A 17,050-nucleotide genomic window follows, 5' to 3' on the forward strand; every position below is an offset into this window, starting at 1 on the left:
TCGTTGACTACCGTTGAAATTCTGTTGATATTTTCCCGTTGATGCTTTATTGTGATCTTGACATTTTTCAACGGTCAAAATCATAGTTTTGAGTTTGTACAATATTTAGAGTTTTCATTTGATCACATCCCTATTTAATTATCTCTTCATTACTATTTCACTGTAATTAAATTTAATTAGCTAGGTACAAATTCTCTAGGAGAACGAAATTTCTTCTTCGCCAAATACTTCCTGTTCCCAACCAACAATACCTCTTTCAATCATTCATAACACCTTCACTTTACACTAACAAGCCAAAACCACAAAATCGTCGTTCTAAAGTAGAGGGCCCCAAATATTTTTTTTAATAATACAAATAATATTATGTGAAGCTTTAAATAGGAGTAAAATTAGATATATCGACACATAACTGTACTGTCTTTATAGCTGGAAATCAGTCAAAACTAATTTCCAACTAATATATAGTGTACATTAGTCTTTGCTTGGGATAAGTTGTGAAATTTCAAGATTATAATTTTTTGGGATTTGTTGTTTACTTTTTTTTTGTATTTGTCAATATTCAATGGAAACTCCTGATTAAGTCATTACAGTCCCACTTGTCCAAAAAAGAAGTGGATACAAATTACAACCCCACTTTATTAAATTTGGTATGCATTACATATGTAGTTTCTTAAACATTGACTACACGAATTCTTCCTCTCAAGAATTTCCATTGAATTTCCTTGGAAACTCACTTAAATAGGAGTATCAATTTTAAAAAATCAATATTTTCTCTACTATCGATATTGACAACTGCATTATTTTAAACGAAATTACGGTTCTGGGAAATTAAGCTTTGTATATACTTCAAAGTTGAAACTTATTATATAATTCTCTATGTGATCATATCGAAACTGAATCTTGTAATTATTGAAAACAATTAAAATTCTAATTTTAAAAATTGTGTCACGTACTGAACAATTCATAAACAAATTCACTCTTTTCGTATTGAATTCAAAATTAAATCACATTTGTTATGATTGGTATCTCATCAAATATGGTCACGTACTTATACGTGGATATGTTCATCTCGATCCAACAATAGCATTGTAGTAGTAATAATCTTGATTAGTTTATTTATAATTTTATTATTTTGAAGTTTGATAATATACATAGTACTCCTTATTATACCCCCTATTAATTCGGAGCGGATTACCTGCTCCAACAATGGTACACCATTCCTACTCCACGTTTGAAAAAAAAAATTGGATCCACCATCACTTATTAAAATTGTTCATGTTTATAAGATTATTTTATTTTATTGTGAGTGTGGAGTAAGAATGGTGCATCATTATTGGAGTTTTTAATGACCCATAGAAGATAATTGGAGCTTTAAAAAGCTATGCGACGCTCGTGTTTGAATTCGGTCTAGAGTTGTCAAATGAGTTAGCACGGCCCTAACCCGTTTCGAGCTGAGTAGCTTGGGGCCCGGCTTGGCCTAGGCCCACGACTTAATCGGACAAGGTTGAGTTTTTTTCTTTAAATATGTACTCCATAGTCCAAGCTCACTTGGTAAGCGGGTTGAACTGGGTTTCATATAAATTAGTAATTTTTAATACATTTTTTTAAAAAAAAATTGTATATTTTTAATTGTACAATACTCCCTCCGTCCGTGAATAGGAGACTCGTTTTTCCATTTTAGTTCATCTGCGAATAAGAATCTCAGTTCACTTTCACCATAAATGATTATAGAGTCTCACATTTCACTAACTCGTTCCACTCATACTTTATTTAAAAGTAATATATACAAGTGAGACTCGACTCCTAATGGCGGACAAAGGGAGTATCATTTTATAATTACATGAAATATTATACTATAAATTTATTATGTGTATACAAATTATTTGTCCAATTATCTTATAAAAATTTCAACTACAAGGAGAAATTTTGAATAATACTATAAATTAATAGTACAACAATTTAGGATAAATATACTTAAAAATAATGTTAAAATCATTTAAGTATATGAATAGTAATTGTAAGATTATATGGGCAAATTTGAAAAATGACTCTATTAGATCCCTCTTTAACCAACAAGTTCTTCATTTCAATAGTGGGCCATGTCTGGATCGAGCCATGTTTTTCGTGGGCCGTGTTGGGCTGGGCCTGAACGGCCCAATTGACAATTGTAGCACTAACTTTAAATTTAATGCTTACATTCTTCTCTTTGCTATTGGCTATGGTAATAAATAGAAGAATATCAAGCAAATCCCACTGGGTGTAGAAACAGCCAAATTTAGGTCCATCATTAGCATAAATTGAGACCAATATTGAAATAACAATCACAATGGATCTATCCTAACTAGCCTTATCTAACACTATTAATAGTATATAACTACATATATACCACAAGCACTAAAACTGGTGGAGCACTAAGAGCTCCAATAAAAACTTTATTTCCTTTTCCATCCCAATTTATTCTACTCACCAATAAGTTGATGCCACCCTCTATTTCTAACTTCCTAAACCCAATCTTCTTCCCAAATGCCACTAACTACCAATGTCAAAAAGGGTTTCATTTTCACATCCTTCCTCTCTTTCAGCCTAATTAAGATATCGAAGACAAATGTTATGTGATGAAAAATGAAATATATCGATAAATATCAAAGCCGGCCTATCAAAAAAAATATTTATAAACTTAGATAAGAGATCAAAAATCCTACAAAAATAACAAAAATACTAAAAGGGATGAATAAGACATACAATATGATGTGTGTGTTTTGGATTTTGTCGATCGATGGTTATTAGTCATCAAATACGCATCAACTAATTATTTCAGCTCAAATCCTCTATTCCGATATTTGAAAGAGTCGAGAATAGGACGTAGTGTTGGTGTGCTACTGCTAGTTGAGTCGTTATCCGGTCAACATAATATAACCCAAAAAATTGTGTTAAGGAAACTCTCAACCTGAACATGAACCCGTCCTGTTAACCTCATGATAAAATTTAGATTGACACAACTTGAACTTAATTTACACGATTAAAACCTCATTTTTATACATGATTTAAAGATTAAAACTTGTTTTACAAACATAAAAATTAAAACTAAAAGTAAAATTTCTAAAAACAATAACAAATTATCGGACTCCAACAAGTCGACCCGATAAGAACACGAACCCAATCAGGTTTGACCGAAACTCAACGACTCCATGCGTACTCGTGACAGATTTTTATGCCGTGCCGAAAATTGCCAGCCCGAGTAAGACAGTAGTAGTTGGTGGGAGGGAAATTATAGTGTTTGAGTCATCTCCGCATGTGAAGAAGATGCAAAAAGAGTGCGGTTCTCAAAATGAAGTCATGCCTAAAGAGCATCCCCATATTTCTACAACTGTAACATCTCCAAGAAAAGCATAACAACTGCAACCTTGCATATCACAGCATGTAACTTAATCATATTTTCAGGATTTAATTTGTTACTAAGTTGCGTGCACAAAATGGGACGCACTTTGTGTGGTTGTGGAACACCTTCATTCCTCCATTGAAAAAATATTTTGATTTGGAGTCAGTGTGAACACGCACCATTCCATTAATTACCACTAAAACCACAAGCATTTTGAACTATATATATATATAGCGTGATCACTTGTTCAATTCAAAGTGTGCATCTTCAACACCATCATCATGAGAGCTTATTATTCTACCTTCTGCCTCGTCGTCGTCGCCCTTTTCATGGCGACGTCGTTTCTCACCGTGGAGAGTGGCAACGAGGGGGTTTATATCGTCTACATGGGCGCCGCGTCGCCTCCCACCGCTGATCATGCTCAGATCCTCACCTCTTTGTTAACGAGGTTGGTTTGTTTTTTTTTTTTTAAATAAACAGAGAAAAGTACTTTCCTATGTACCATTAAAAATGAAATTTTTTCCTTTTTTTGTTTGCCCCATTAAAAATGAAACGTTTTCTAAAATAAAAACAACACTCTCTCTACTTTTTCATCTCTGTTGCTTTACTCTCTCTTCATTAACTCACAAAACAACATTACGTAAAATTGCACCGCTGATCATGCTCAGATCCTCACCTCTTTGTTAACGAGGTTGGTTTTTTTTTTATTGGTAAATAAACAGAGAAAAGTATTCTTATGTCCCATTAAAAATGAAACGTTAACCTTTTTTGTTTGTTCCATTAAAAAATGAAACATTTTCTAAAATAGAAACAACACTCTCTCTACTTTTTCATTTCTCTTGTTTTACTATCTCTTCATTAACTTACAAAACAACATTATATAAAATTATACTGCTGATCAAGCTCAGATCCTCACCTGAACGAGGTTAAAAAAAAAAAAGCATAAAAAGTTTATTATTAATGAGATTGGAATGTTTTGCATGATTGAATTATTTCAGAAAGGGGAAGTCCGTGATAGCGACGTACAGCAAAGGGTTCTCGGGTTTCGCCGCTCGTTTGACGGCGGAGGAGGCCGAGGCGATGGCGAAACGAGAAGGAGTGGTGTCGGTCTTCCCCGACCCGCTCCTGCAGCTTCACACCACTCGCTCTTGGGATTTCTTGAAGTATCAAACGGATTTGAAGATCGACTCTGTTTCTTCCGAGGCCGGGGATGACGTCATCGTTGGAATCTTGGATACTGGTCAGTGAATCTCTTTTGGTAGAAAAAGATTCCTTTTCAACTTACTTCTGTTTTGATTGTTTAAGGAATCTGGCCGGAATCGGAGAGCTTCAGTGATAAGGGAATGGGCCCCATCCCATCTCGTTGGAAGGGGAAATGCATGGAAGGCCAAAATTTCACTAAATCAAACTGCAATCGGTAATTAATCAATTCTGTGTATTAAAATTATCAACGCAAAGATATAATGTTATCAATATAACATGTAAATTAATTTTTTCAATGCAGCATGTAAATTTAAATATAATACAAACTTACAAAGATATAAGTTTATCAACACAAGAAGATTGATAAAGTTATGTCTTTATGTTGATATTTTTAACGTACAAAATTGAAATTAGTTATTACGTGGATAATTATGTGTAGGAAGCTGATTGGAGCGAGGTATTACGAGGACGACGACGGCGGTGGCGACGGCGATGATAGTCCTAGACCATCGGGGACTCCGCGGGACGAGAGCGGGCATGGCACCCACGTGGCGTCCACGGTGGCCGGGACTGCGGTCCCCGGGGCGTCGTACTACGGCCTGGCGGCGGGGAGCGCGGCCGGGGGCTCCCCGCGGTCGAGGATCGCCATGTACCGCGTGTGCACGGCCGGCGGGGGGTGCTTCGGTTCGGCCATACTCAAGGCGTTCGACGACGCGGTGGCCGACGGCGTCGACGTGCTGTCCCTGTCCCTAGGAGGCTCCCCCGGCAATCCCGATTTCGACAGCGACCCCATCGCCATCGGGGCGTTTCACGCTGTGGAGAAAGGGATAGTCGTCGTCTGCTCCGCCGGAAACAGCGGCCCTTCCGCTTCGTCCGTCGTCAACGTTGCGCCGTGGATCCTCACCGTCGCCGCCACCTCCATCGACCGTGATTTCGAGGCCAGGGTCTTTTTTGGTGGTACCACTATCATCAAGGTAAGATCACTTCATTACCTAAAACAATAGTGTTACCGACTGATGATCAGTCGGTAACATTATTTGTTGACGGATTCCTGTGGATTACCGACGGAATTTTCCATCGATAAATACAGGGTGGAGGCATCAACTTTTCCACTCTGAACAAAACAAGCGTCTATCCCTTGACAGATGGGTTCTCTGCAATGGGTAACTCTAGTTACGACCACGACGATGCCAAGTATATATCGTTAAAACTTCATATCATCATCTAATGATACGCAACAAAAATTACAAACAAGAATCACATCTAAACTAGTGGTTATTAAGAGATATCCTAATAAAAAAACTCATCCTCTTCCAGAAACTGCATACCGGGATCACTCGACGCGGAGAGAGTGAGGGGGAAGATCGTTTTGTGCATGAATGAGGACAAAAACTACCTAGCCCTAGAGAAGTTTAGCTCGATGAAGGCGATAGGGGCGGTTGGGATGATCGTGGTCGATAACAACCTCAGACAAGTAGCATCCAAATTTGGAGTCAATCCCATTGCTTCTGTCAATGAAGATGATGGGCATGAGATACAAACATACATAAACTCTGAATCCCATCCGGTCGCAACGATTCTCCCTACCAGGGTGATCGCGAACTACAAGCCGGCTCCCGTTGTCGGATACTTCTCCTCAAGAGGCCCCACTTATGGGATTCCAAATCTTATCAAGGTACAACATTTTTCTGCCTCTGGCCTCAGTATTAGTATTCTACAACAGAGAGCTGAAAACGGAAAATGTGGTGCAGCCGGACATTGCAGCACCCGGGGTGTCGATCCTGGCAGCATGGCCTTCACGCGACAAGGGGGAGGCCCTCCCGGGGAAAGATCCCCCCCTCTTCGACATACTCTCGGGCACCTCCATGGCCTGCCCTCATGTCTCCGGCCTAGCTGCCAATGTCAAGTCTCTGCATCCTACATGGCCGGAGTCTGTTATCAGATCAGCCATAATGACATCAGGTTCGGCTTAATCTCATTCTCAACCAACCAAACAAACACATCAACAGTAAGACTTGTAATTATGTCATGATCTCAATTTTCAGCAATTCAGACAAACAACCTGCACACCCCAATCACATCGAACGATGGATCCGTAGCCACCCCATACGACATCGGAGCAGGGGAAATAAGTGTGACCGGCCCGTTGCAGCCAGGGCTTGTCTACGAGACTCAAACCATGGACTACATCATGTTCCTCTGCAACATCGGGTACAGCACAGCCATGATCAAGAGAATTACATCAAGTCTTCCTAGTAACTTTTCATGCCCGAGCAGTGCCAAAACCGACGCCATCTCCAACATGAATTATCCGTCCATAGCAATATTGGGCCCAACTAAAGGCGCAGTCAAGACAGTGACCAGACAAGTGACCAATGTTGGCGACCAAGACGAGACCTACTCATGTGTCGTGGAGGCACCCGCTAGTTTGGATGTGGAAGTGGTGCCAAACACACTCAAGTTCAGCAAGAATGTAAACAGGATAAGCTTCCAAGTGAAGTTTAAAGTGACTGCAAGTTCAAAGGAGGACTTGTTCGGGTCGATAACATGGTCGAATGAGAAGTATAAGGTTAGGAGTCCATTTGTTGTGAGCAACAGTTATTAGACCAAGTGTGAATGGAGCCTAATGTTGCTATAAGATGATAAATTATACAATCGATATTTGGGGAATACATTAAATCAAAGTGTTGCAATAATGATGTTTATCTCCACCACAACACACATATGAATGCCAAACAAAACAAAATATACTATCAAGAGAGTTTAAATCCAAAAATTGGGCAATTTAATATATTGATATTCTGAGTAAATCCAACAATCTTTCAAAAGATAAAGTTAAAGAAACAAGAAAAATATCCAAAAACAGCCTAGATAAAGCATCTATATGCACTTGCTCTATTCAAAAGCCCACTGGTTCTCTCGCCGGACCTCTGCCTCCTCCTCCGGTGTGAAATCATTCTTGATGTTGAATGTCTTCCTGATCTCCTCCGGAGTTTTTCCCTTGATCATGTCAGCAACTGTCTGGCAAGTCAGATCCAAAAGGTTCTTGATGTTCAAGTAATTAGCAGCCTGATGTGATCACAAGGAAAAAAAAACAGTTATATTCGGGTAGCACGAAAGAGGCGATAAAACAAATTAAACACCAATACTCAAAACAAGACTTTATTTTTTAAAGCAATGATCAGAAAGAAGTTGGTAATTGTACATAAAGAATTTCAATTTTATGTTTACAGGAAATCTTCAATTTCAGGGATGATATAAGTAATTATACATTACAATTCAGTCTTGATGCAATTATTCAAAACAAGTCATTCTCAATTCAATTTTTAGAACTATATCTTGTATCCAAACCCTAGACTTAGTCATCATCAATCATAACCATCACTACAAAACAGATTTTAAAATTTTAATCAAATTAAAGCAATCACCATCACTAAATCAGCATAATCCAGTCAAAAACCAACAAAATACGCAATTACCGAATTGCAGCCACAGAATAGAGGACTAAACCCTAACGCACAATTCGCAACAAAAATCGAAACTAACACAGCACCAAAATCAAATTGAAACTCAGAATCATACCAAGATAAGGTCGAACAGCGTGGCCTGATCGACTTTGACGAAATCGGTGTCGAACGCCTTGAGTTCCTCAGTGGCGGCGGCGGCGGAGGCGAGCTTGTCCTCGTCCTTGATGTCGGCAGCGGCGGCGGCTTCGACGTGGCGCTTGCAGTACTCGATGACTTTGGAGAGGATTTTTCCGGTGACGTTGGGGATAGGGATGCCGTTGTCGGTGCAATTATCCTCGATCAAGTACTTGATCGTCTGCGACTCCAGCGCCACCTTCTCGTCCACATCAAACACCTCGTTGTCGGAGCTGCGCAGCGTGATCTTCGACATCTTCTGGAAATTGAATGATCGAAATATATGGTGTCTACCTCTCTTAAATATACGCTTTCCGTGATATAGATATGTATCAAATTCGATTTATACCAAATTTTATTTTCTTTACCATATACCAAATTGTATTTTCATATATTTTCTTTCCTTGATTGGATTAAATTAATCTAACATGATTTACCATATCATGTTTTAATTAGTCAAACATAATTTTACCTTATACAAAATTATATTTTCATGAATCAAATTACTTAAATATGATTTACCATATCACTTTTTAATAATTTATATATATATTTCGGCATGAGGATCTTAATTAAGTTAATATCGTGAAACATGCTACATGTTTATTATACTTATTTATGCATTATAATTACGTCATTGTTTATAATAAACATATCATCATATCTAATTAAGTTAATTTAACATATTATTAGACTTTTATTAAATCGATTTTGACATTCATATATCGATAAATTATTTATTTTTTTTGGCTTCTAAATTGATTTTGTTAATATCTTATTCAAGATTTCACTCATTGATGATCGGATGTTTAAATTCTTCTATTATAATTGTGTCATCGTTTCATTATCCCATTATATAATGTATTATGAATTTATGATACATATTTAGAGTGAATTATAAAAATGGTCTAGGACTATAGGTTTATCTTGTCCAATCCATAGTCTCTGGATTTTTAAAATATCGTCAGTAGTCTTGGATTTGGGCAATTTCATCTTTTCATTTTAACTATTTCAGTATGATATTATTTCAATGATGTACTAAACATGATATTATTCAAAATTATCTTCTTCTTTCCTTTGCCACCCTTCATTTGTTTTTTAATTTCAATATTAAATTTAATTAAAATTATTAATTTATATATTATTTCTCATCTCATAAGTCATAACTATAACTATATATATAGAATTAAAACTATGCAGCCAACTCACACAAATTTATTAGTATTTAAAAATTAAAATTTTAAATTTAACTTTATGACTAAAAACTCACGCAGTGTGAAATTCGCCCGGTATATGTAGGAGTAATTTTTATTGTAGACTTCACAGCACTGAATATTCTTATCCATCCTAAAATTAATCATTAACTACAGAGATTTTATAAAAAAAAGTTGGTACAAAGTAAATATTCATATTTATCAACGAGTAGCTTCTGTTTTTTAGCATGTTAAATTAGTGGCTTAACTACCTGAACAAGTTCAAATTAATCTGCAGAATTTCGACTCATATGAACACTGATCATTCAGTAGTCCTCCATCTGCTGAGACGGCGGAGGGCTCGTCCTCGTCTTCTTCGCACCTGTCCAAACAACTCACACAGTTCACAATCACAAGTCGTCGCGGTGCTTGTGGTGGTGGCTTGGTAAAGAAATAGGTTCTTGCAAAACAAGTCTTACCGCGTATCTCTACTTCTCTCCATTCTTGGACGAGCGCGCAGCAACAACACATGAAATGCGACAAGCAATCGTCAAACAAACCACCCTGCAAGGAGTTAGATCTTGATGTCTCCATTATCTTGCATAGACATAACATAGAACTTAACAATGAGCGAGATACGCACCCTGATGTTCAGAGCCCGTCGAAGCTTTCTTCTTAGACAACATGTGTAGCAACAGCATGATAGTATCAGGGAATAGGCCATTATCTCATTACAAGCATCTCCTGAGGCTGTCAAATGATAAAAATCCTTACTTGATACTTTCCTTATGCAATTGCAATTATCAGAAGAATGCTACCGCAATCGTTTAAAATGTCGTAGATGTACTCACATATATCCTCATTAGTTGCCACGGATGCTATCTTTGAAATCGTATCGCAAGGATAAACAAAGGTCTTTACACCTGCCATCACATTTTCAAAATATCATCTCATATACTACGATAACAAGCACTACCGGAACAAAGATACATTCTGCTCTATTCGTGCACAATTTCTATGACAAGATAATGCGATGATGAGGAGAGAACATACACAAGGAAGGCTCTGAACAGCAGCCGAGTAGATCTGCATGCCATTCGTCTTGCCAAACTGGTACCTTGGCTGAAATTATGTTATCCCCCGAGGATAACGCAGCTTCTCTACAATCAGAAATGTCGAAACAAATGACTCAAGTCAAGCAACAGGGATATACAAAATGGCATATGCAATGGTGCAAGACGAACCTTGAGCTCTTTGAAGTATCGTATTTTCTTGAATCATCCTCATCGGCAAGATGCTCCTGGTCTGAGGCCGACATCTCGGAAACTTTATGTGACGAGTTTTTCTCTGCCACAGCTGCAGTTTGAGTTACCTCGAGCAGACGCTCGATCACATGACAGTGGCTCACATCCATATTAGACTGCGAATGATGAAGCTCTGCTTCGAGCTTCTCATGCTCCTTCTGTAGTGCCTTGTCGAAAGGCAAATTCGGATAAGAACAAGAAATGCTCTTCTTCAAGACTATCATGTCGTTTTCAGAAATCGCAACTTGCACTTTTCTGTCGTCTTCGTCCAATGTGTACTCGCGCTGATCCATCTGGATTTCTTCAATCCTCTCCTGTGTATGTTAAGATGATTGAATCTCCAATGCCATGAAGTAATACTCTACCTTAATCAAATAATGATTGATCATAACAAGAATATGCTTCAACATAAATAGCAGCCTTCTTCCAAACATCAAACTCAGCCTTCACCTCTTCACAAAGGTAAAGTAAAACCAAAAAAAAATGTGATTTCCCCTAAATTAACAGATTCATATTCATATCTAATTAAAAGATGATTGCAATTTACAAATTACAACCATCTGAAAATTCCAAAAAAAGTGTAAAGTTATGACTCAATCAATCAATTCAACCAAAAGTTACAAGGCCCCATCCCCTTTTGACTTCAATTCATGATGTAAACAACATTAATTCAATCATAAATTCAAAATCCCCAAATCACAATCATGAATTTTGCCCAATTACCTTAACCCTAGTATTGTCAAGGAGGGCAATTAGGGGGATAATCCTCAAATAGCGATCAATTTCTTCCTGAGCCCTGCGAAATTGGTAGACGATGTTCCAGCCCATGGCCATCAAATAGAGGTAGCTCCGCTCCTGGCAGCTGTTGACGAGCAGATAGGCCCGGCGCAGAGCGTCCTCGAGCTGCTCCAGCGGCTCCCGCGTCTCCGGGTACCGCTTCAGCTCGGAAATCTTCAGCTGCTCCAGCAGATTCCCGATCAGCTTCACGTGCTGCGCGAATTCCCTGCAGTTCTTCTTGTGCATTCGCGCTCTGTTCGCCGCCTTCACTATCAGGCCCACCAGCGCCACGCCGTTCAGCCCCGTCAGCTGTATGATGTTGGCGGCCTCGCCGAAGTGATCCCACGCCGACATTTTTGTGAAAGTGGAGGAGGAAAAGAGGCTCAGAGATTTATGGATTTTGAGGGGGGAATGGAGAAGCAGAGGATGGAAGTGAGAGGCAGTGCCATGTGAAAACAGCAACTCCTCTTTTTCAACTGTTTTACAAAGGTAGGAGGGAAATTGGATAAATACTCAAATAGTATATCCAACGATTATCGAGACCATCTCCGGCCATACATCCAAAAATGAATTTTGGCATAGAAATCTTTTTTAATCATACACCAAAATCAAACTCTTTTTGGGTTTATTTGTGAATGGTATAAATGGTTGGAGTAAAATTATTTTTCGATATAACATATGTTTGAGTTTGGTGTAAATGATTAGAGAGAGCCTACTAATAGTACATTTTTTAGATAAATACTCTAATATATCCAAAAACGAGCCAAAAACACCATATCTCATGAGGTCATCTCTAACCATTTACGCCAAACTCAAACTCATTTTTGAGTATACGTCACACCAAAAAGTAGTTTTACTCCAACCATTTACACCATATTTAAGTTTACACCAACTTTTTAGTATTCCATTAAAAACCCAGGGTTTGAGTTTGTTTATGGTTGGAGAAATTATCTACACTGAAAATAAGTTTTAATGTAAGATTGGAGATGGTCTGATAACTAGAAATAAGCATAGTGTTATAATAATTTGAAATTTGTCATGTATAAGACCATCTCCAACCAACCGTACACCAAAACTCATTTTTGGTTTAGATAATTTCTCAAACCTATTTTTGGGTTTTTCAATGGAATAACACCAAATATGGTGTTTACTCCAAAATTTTGTTAAAGAAATACACAAAAATGGTGTAAATTTAAAGATGGTGTAAATAGTTGGAATAAAACTACTTTTTGGTGTGACAAATACTCAAAAATGAATTTGAGTTTGGCGTAAATGGTTGGAAATGGCCTGGCTTGAAATTCGCAAAGACTTGAAACACCATTTAAAACTATCCAAAAACGAGCTAGAAACGCCACGTCTCATAATAACTTAGAAATTTGTACATTATCATAATAACTTGAAATTGGCCCATACTTAGTTAAAACGCCATTTAAAATTCTCCGGTGTAACCATTTTCTATTTTGAGCTTCATCTCGAATGAGTTATAAAACAAATTCACACCACCATTATACACATTGAAAGAGAAATTAATTGAAAGGAAATATTAAAATAAATTAGTAGCAGCAGTGATTTCTGGAACTTCAGCTTTAGTGAAAAGTACCTTTTGTACATGCCTATATTCTAATAATAGATGGATTTGGTGGATGATTCTACTAGTATGATAATGTTTCTCGATAGTAGAAAGTGGGGATTAATTTAATGTGGCCACTTTTATATCCTCATTATATAGTTGTTTTCACGTGGCCACCCATGAATTTACTTAGTTTGTGAATGTGACAAATCAAATGAAATTCCACTCACATTTGAGGATGCCAACATGAGATTAGTTGAAAAAAAATCTTAGTTAGCAACTCTTTATGAAGTTAGGTCATCATTATCATTTTCTCTTTAGTGAATAATTGGGAATTGGATTTTTTATTTGGAATATCATATCCATAGCCTGACCTCCAATATAAGTAATTTCTTGAAGCCATAGTCATCTTCAAAGGATTTAACCATCATCAATAACAACAAAAAGTCTTCTCTAGTGGTCCTCATTTTGTGGTTTGGAACCTAAAATGGACACACATTTCCCATCCCTTCATTGTGCCTTTGTGGATGAGGCATGAAAACAGACACAAGAGATAATGATTTATCCATGTTACACATAGTGTGCATCATTTAATATTTCAAACATATCCATCTTCACATTTCACTATAAATTAGTGAAATCACAATTTATTCATTTCTCGGCAAAACTCATCTTCAAGTCCTTGCCTAAATCTTCAACCGCATAATATCAAATGAACTTAAATTTATAAGTAGTAATTAAGTTTCAATGCATCACATGGAACATAGTATTAGGCAGTCTAATGCGTAAAAAGATTGTCTTATTTAGATGTCGGGCACGTTGGAGAATACCAAAAAGATCGGAGGGAACTTTTCCGTTTGAAAATCGGCCGGAGGGGTTCCCTCCCATGAAATCTTGGTGGGAGTTGCATTTAGCAATGTTGTTGTAGTAATTATTGTTGCCGGTGTCGACAATGGAAGTTCACATGGAGTCGTTTTTGATAAATTATAGCAATAAATTGCAATTGCCAATATTTAGCTCAAACTTTGATTAATATTTTCCTACATTTCTTGCGCTATTATTTTTGATTGATTGATTTATTGCTCGAGTATAAACAATTCTAATCAGATTTTTGAGCCCCTAATTAGTACCCTCAGAAACGAGATTAGAGGGAAGAAGAATATTTTTCATAACATATTTTCTAGAATTAGATAACTGTTGTTTCAATATGATTCGAAACCCTGAATATTATAATTGGAGCTTACAATCTTGCATTGAATAGGAAATTGGGGATAAAAACTTGTTTGGGGAGAACTTACATTGAAAAATATTTACACTAAATGACATATGTAATTTTAATTGTATACTTTTACTCTTCGCTATTTTGATGCCACGAGTTTTAAATCTTAATTTCTAAAATAAAAGACAGGTTAAAAAAAATTAGAGTAACATAACATTTACTTGTTGTAAAATAGGAGAAATAACGGTTGGTTGGTCATATAGGAAACTAAGTTAAAAATAAAAATAATGTAGCTTGCTCAGTGGGCCCATTAGGTTGAAAGTCAAGTACACCCGACCACGTGGAATGCATTACATCCCATCGAAAAGTCTTTTTATTTGTTTCTACTTTTTCCTTTCTAAAATATTAGACTCATATGCCATTTTGGAATATTCCAATATATTTGACTCATTTCTATTTATGGTAAAAGTTTACTTTACTACAAACTCCACTTACACCACTAAACAACACCTCCTAAATTCATGTGCCCAAAAGAAATGTGTCTAATATCTTGGGACATAGGGAGTACTATTTAAAAATGTATGTATACTAGAAATGAAACATTTGTTTTTCAACACGAAATTTTATATAGTACTCTTATTGTTTTGTAAGTTAATGAAGTGAAAATAAAGTGTAAGAGATATAAAAAATAGGATGATGTTATTTTCAATTTACCAACTGTTTATTTTTAATCGAACAATCCAAAAGGACAACGTTTTATTTTTAATGGGACAGAGAGAATAATTACTATGGTTTAGCCTTTTGTCTCAAAGCAAACATTGGCGATTGTAGGAACGACAATTTGGTTTACAATAATGGTTGGCAAAATCGATGTCTGCTTTGCAACCAACACTTCAATTTTGATAGCATCGGACTGGTGATCGGGTAGACATGTGCAAAGCCCTTCGGAACAGTATGGCTTATCGTGGGCGTCATTGCATGGTGGGCACTCCTTGTCCAAATGATACATTGGTTCATAATCTGAAAATTTATTAGGATGGAAAATTTATTAAGTAATCTACTTTATCAAACAGGCTAGTACATACTCGTATAGAGAGGATGAAAAGAGATTCAACTTGATTTAACTTTGCGATGTCCAAACAAGTGCACATCAGCACATCCCATCCAGACATAGTGGCTCATCAATTTTGCACGGTGGACAGACCTCGGTCGTATCACACCCTCTTCCACCTGAAAATTCATTCATTAATTTAATTTATTAATTAAATAAATGCATATTTTGATAGAGAGAGAGATTCAACCATGACAACCAACATCAACTGCAAGTAGAAGAGCAACCAAGAAAATCATCCTCTGAGAAACCATTTTACTGAGTTTTATTTGTAAGAAATGATTTTGTTAGTGTTGAGTGAGTTTTATGATTTTCAACTAATGGTTCTCTCCTTAGGTGACATTAAGTGTAATATTACAAGTGTGGTAAACTGGTAATAGATCTAATTTAATGAAAATTGTTATTAGTAATTGTACATCATTATATTGGAGTAATTTTTTGTAACTGTTTATTCTCTTCATATATATAACAACAATCTGCAATAATATTATTAGGTATATAGCATTGATTTATTTTTTTCCTCTAATATATAATGTACTAGCAATTTGGATTGATTTGTTTTTTCTTCTAAAAAAATAATTTAAATCGAGAAAGTTATGTAAATTTAAAGTTTGAAGATGATTTTAATGAGATGGAATTGACATTAATATCCCTTATTTTTATTTAATAATTTTCTTAATTAAAAATACAATCCATGTGGCATTATTTCAACCAATAGATCTCCTAATCTAATGGTTAAGATTTAGTCTTAATTTGGGATTGCTAATTAGTTAGCAAATGATCACTCCCATGTGGGAGAGAACCATTGGTTGGCAATCATCAACTCAATCAATACTAACTAAATCATTTCATACTATAATATTCATAAATCTCATAGAAATGGCTTCTCATAGAGTAATTTTCTTGGTCACCCTTCTGCTTGCTTGCAGTTGCTCTTGGTGGCCATGGTTGAACATCTCTCTCTCTTTCTCTCAATATGCACATTTAGAGTGTATTTAATGGTTCAATCTAGTGTTTGATTTGTTAGTTAAATTTTCTATGTGGCTCGCTTAATGGCCTAATGAATGAACTTTCAGGTGGAAAAGTGTGTAGTTTGAACAAGGACTGCACACCATGCAAAGTTGGCCACGCGCTTTGTTTCGATGGGTCGTGCACTTGTTTGGGCATCAAGGCCCATGTTAACGCAGGTTGAATCTCTTTCTATCCCCTCTAAATAAATAATTTCATACAATAAAATTCATAAATTTCGTAGAAATGGCTTCCCATGGAATGATTTTCTTGGTCCCTATCTCTTTCTTTCTCTCTATGTACATTTATTTAATTAACAAAACTAATGAATTAACATTTAGGTGGAAAAGTGTGTAGTTTGAACAAGGATTGCTCACCGCAAAATGGGCCAGACGCTTTGTCTGGATGGGCTGTGCACTTGTTTGGGCATAAAGGCCCACTTATTTTAGATTCTATAATAAAAATAAAATTTTATAATTAAACTCACACGTACAATGCGCCCACAACACACATTATACACACACGTGTATATACACACATATTAATTGTTCATATTTCATTCAATTTGCAGTTACCAAATTGCACATGCATTTTTCGCTGTCTCTCTAAACCCTAGAATTGCGGTGGTCACGAGTTGCGGGATGG

General features: G+C 36.5%; 3 protein-coding genes across 4 annotated transcripts; 1 reads left to right on the top strand and 2 right to left on the bottom strand.

Moving 5' to 3' along the window:
- The first annotated feature begins 3,621 nt into the window (after nt 1–3,621).
- On the top strand, nt 3,622–7,278 carry LOC125218048 (CO(2)-response secreted protease-like). 2 transcript variants are annotated; one of them, XM_048119644.2, is made up of 8 exons: nt 3,622–3,827; nt 4,378–4,619; nt 4,685–4,796; nt 5,022–5,556; nt 5,673–5,776; nt 5,900–6,257; nt 6,334–6,544; nt 6,628–7,278. In XM_048119644.2, exons 1-8 carry the CDS (start codon nt 3,661–3,663, stop codon nt 7,185–7,187), a joined length of 2,289 nt encoding a protein of 762 aa, XP_047975601.1. In that variant the 5' UTR covers nt 3,622–3,660; the 3' UTR covers nt 7,188–7,278. The 2 variants fall into 2 exon arrangements, with proteins under 2 accessions (XP_047975601.1, XP_047975602.1); XM_048119645.2 differs by lacking the exon at nt 3,622–3,827 and adding an exon at nt 4,010–4,070.
- A 66-nt stretch (nt 7,279–7,344) lies between these two features.
- Nucleotides 7,345–8,479, bottom strand: LOC125218051 (SKP1-like protein 1). Its single transcript, XM_048119647.2, has 2 exons — nt 8,165–8,479; nt 7,345–7,651 (listed from the first exon to the last, which is right to left on the bottom strand). The coding sequence occupies exons 1-2, from the start codon at nt 8,477–8,479 to the stop codon at nt 7,478–7,480; spliced, it is 489 nt and encodes a 162-aa protein (XP_047975604.1). The 3' UTR covers nt 7,345–7,477.
- A 1,097-nt stretch (nt 8,480–9,576) lies between these two features.
- On the bottom strand, nt 9,577–12,026 carry LOC125218050 (protein MID1-COMPLEMENTING ACTIVITY 1-like). Its single transcript, XM_048119646.2, has 7 exons — nt 11,444–12,026; nt 10,661–11,034; nt 10,470–10,576; nt 10,268–10,339; nt 10,060–10,166; nt 9,896–9,980; nt 9,577–9,798 (listed from the first exon to the last, which is right to left on the bottom strand). Exons 1-7 carry the CDS (start codon nt 11,849–11,851, stop codon nt 9,743–9,745), a joined length of 1,209 nt encoding a protein of 402 aa, XP_047975603.1. The 5' UTR covers nt 11,852–12,026; the 3' UTR covers nt 9,577–9,742.
- Nucleotides 12,027–17,050: the final 5,024 nt, after the last annotated feature.

This window comes from Salvia hispanica, chromosome 1 (genome assembly GCF_029641045.1).
Source record: "Salvia hispanica isolate PSC_SH4W2 chromosome 1, Shi_PSC_v1, whole genome shotgun sequence".
NCBI classification, from domain to species: Eukaryota; Viridiplantae; Streptophyta; class Magnoliopsida; order Lamiales; family Lamiaceae; genus Salvia; species Salvia hispanica.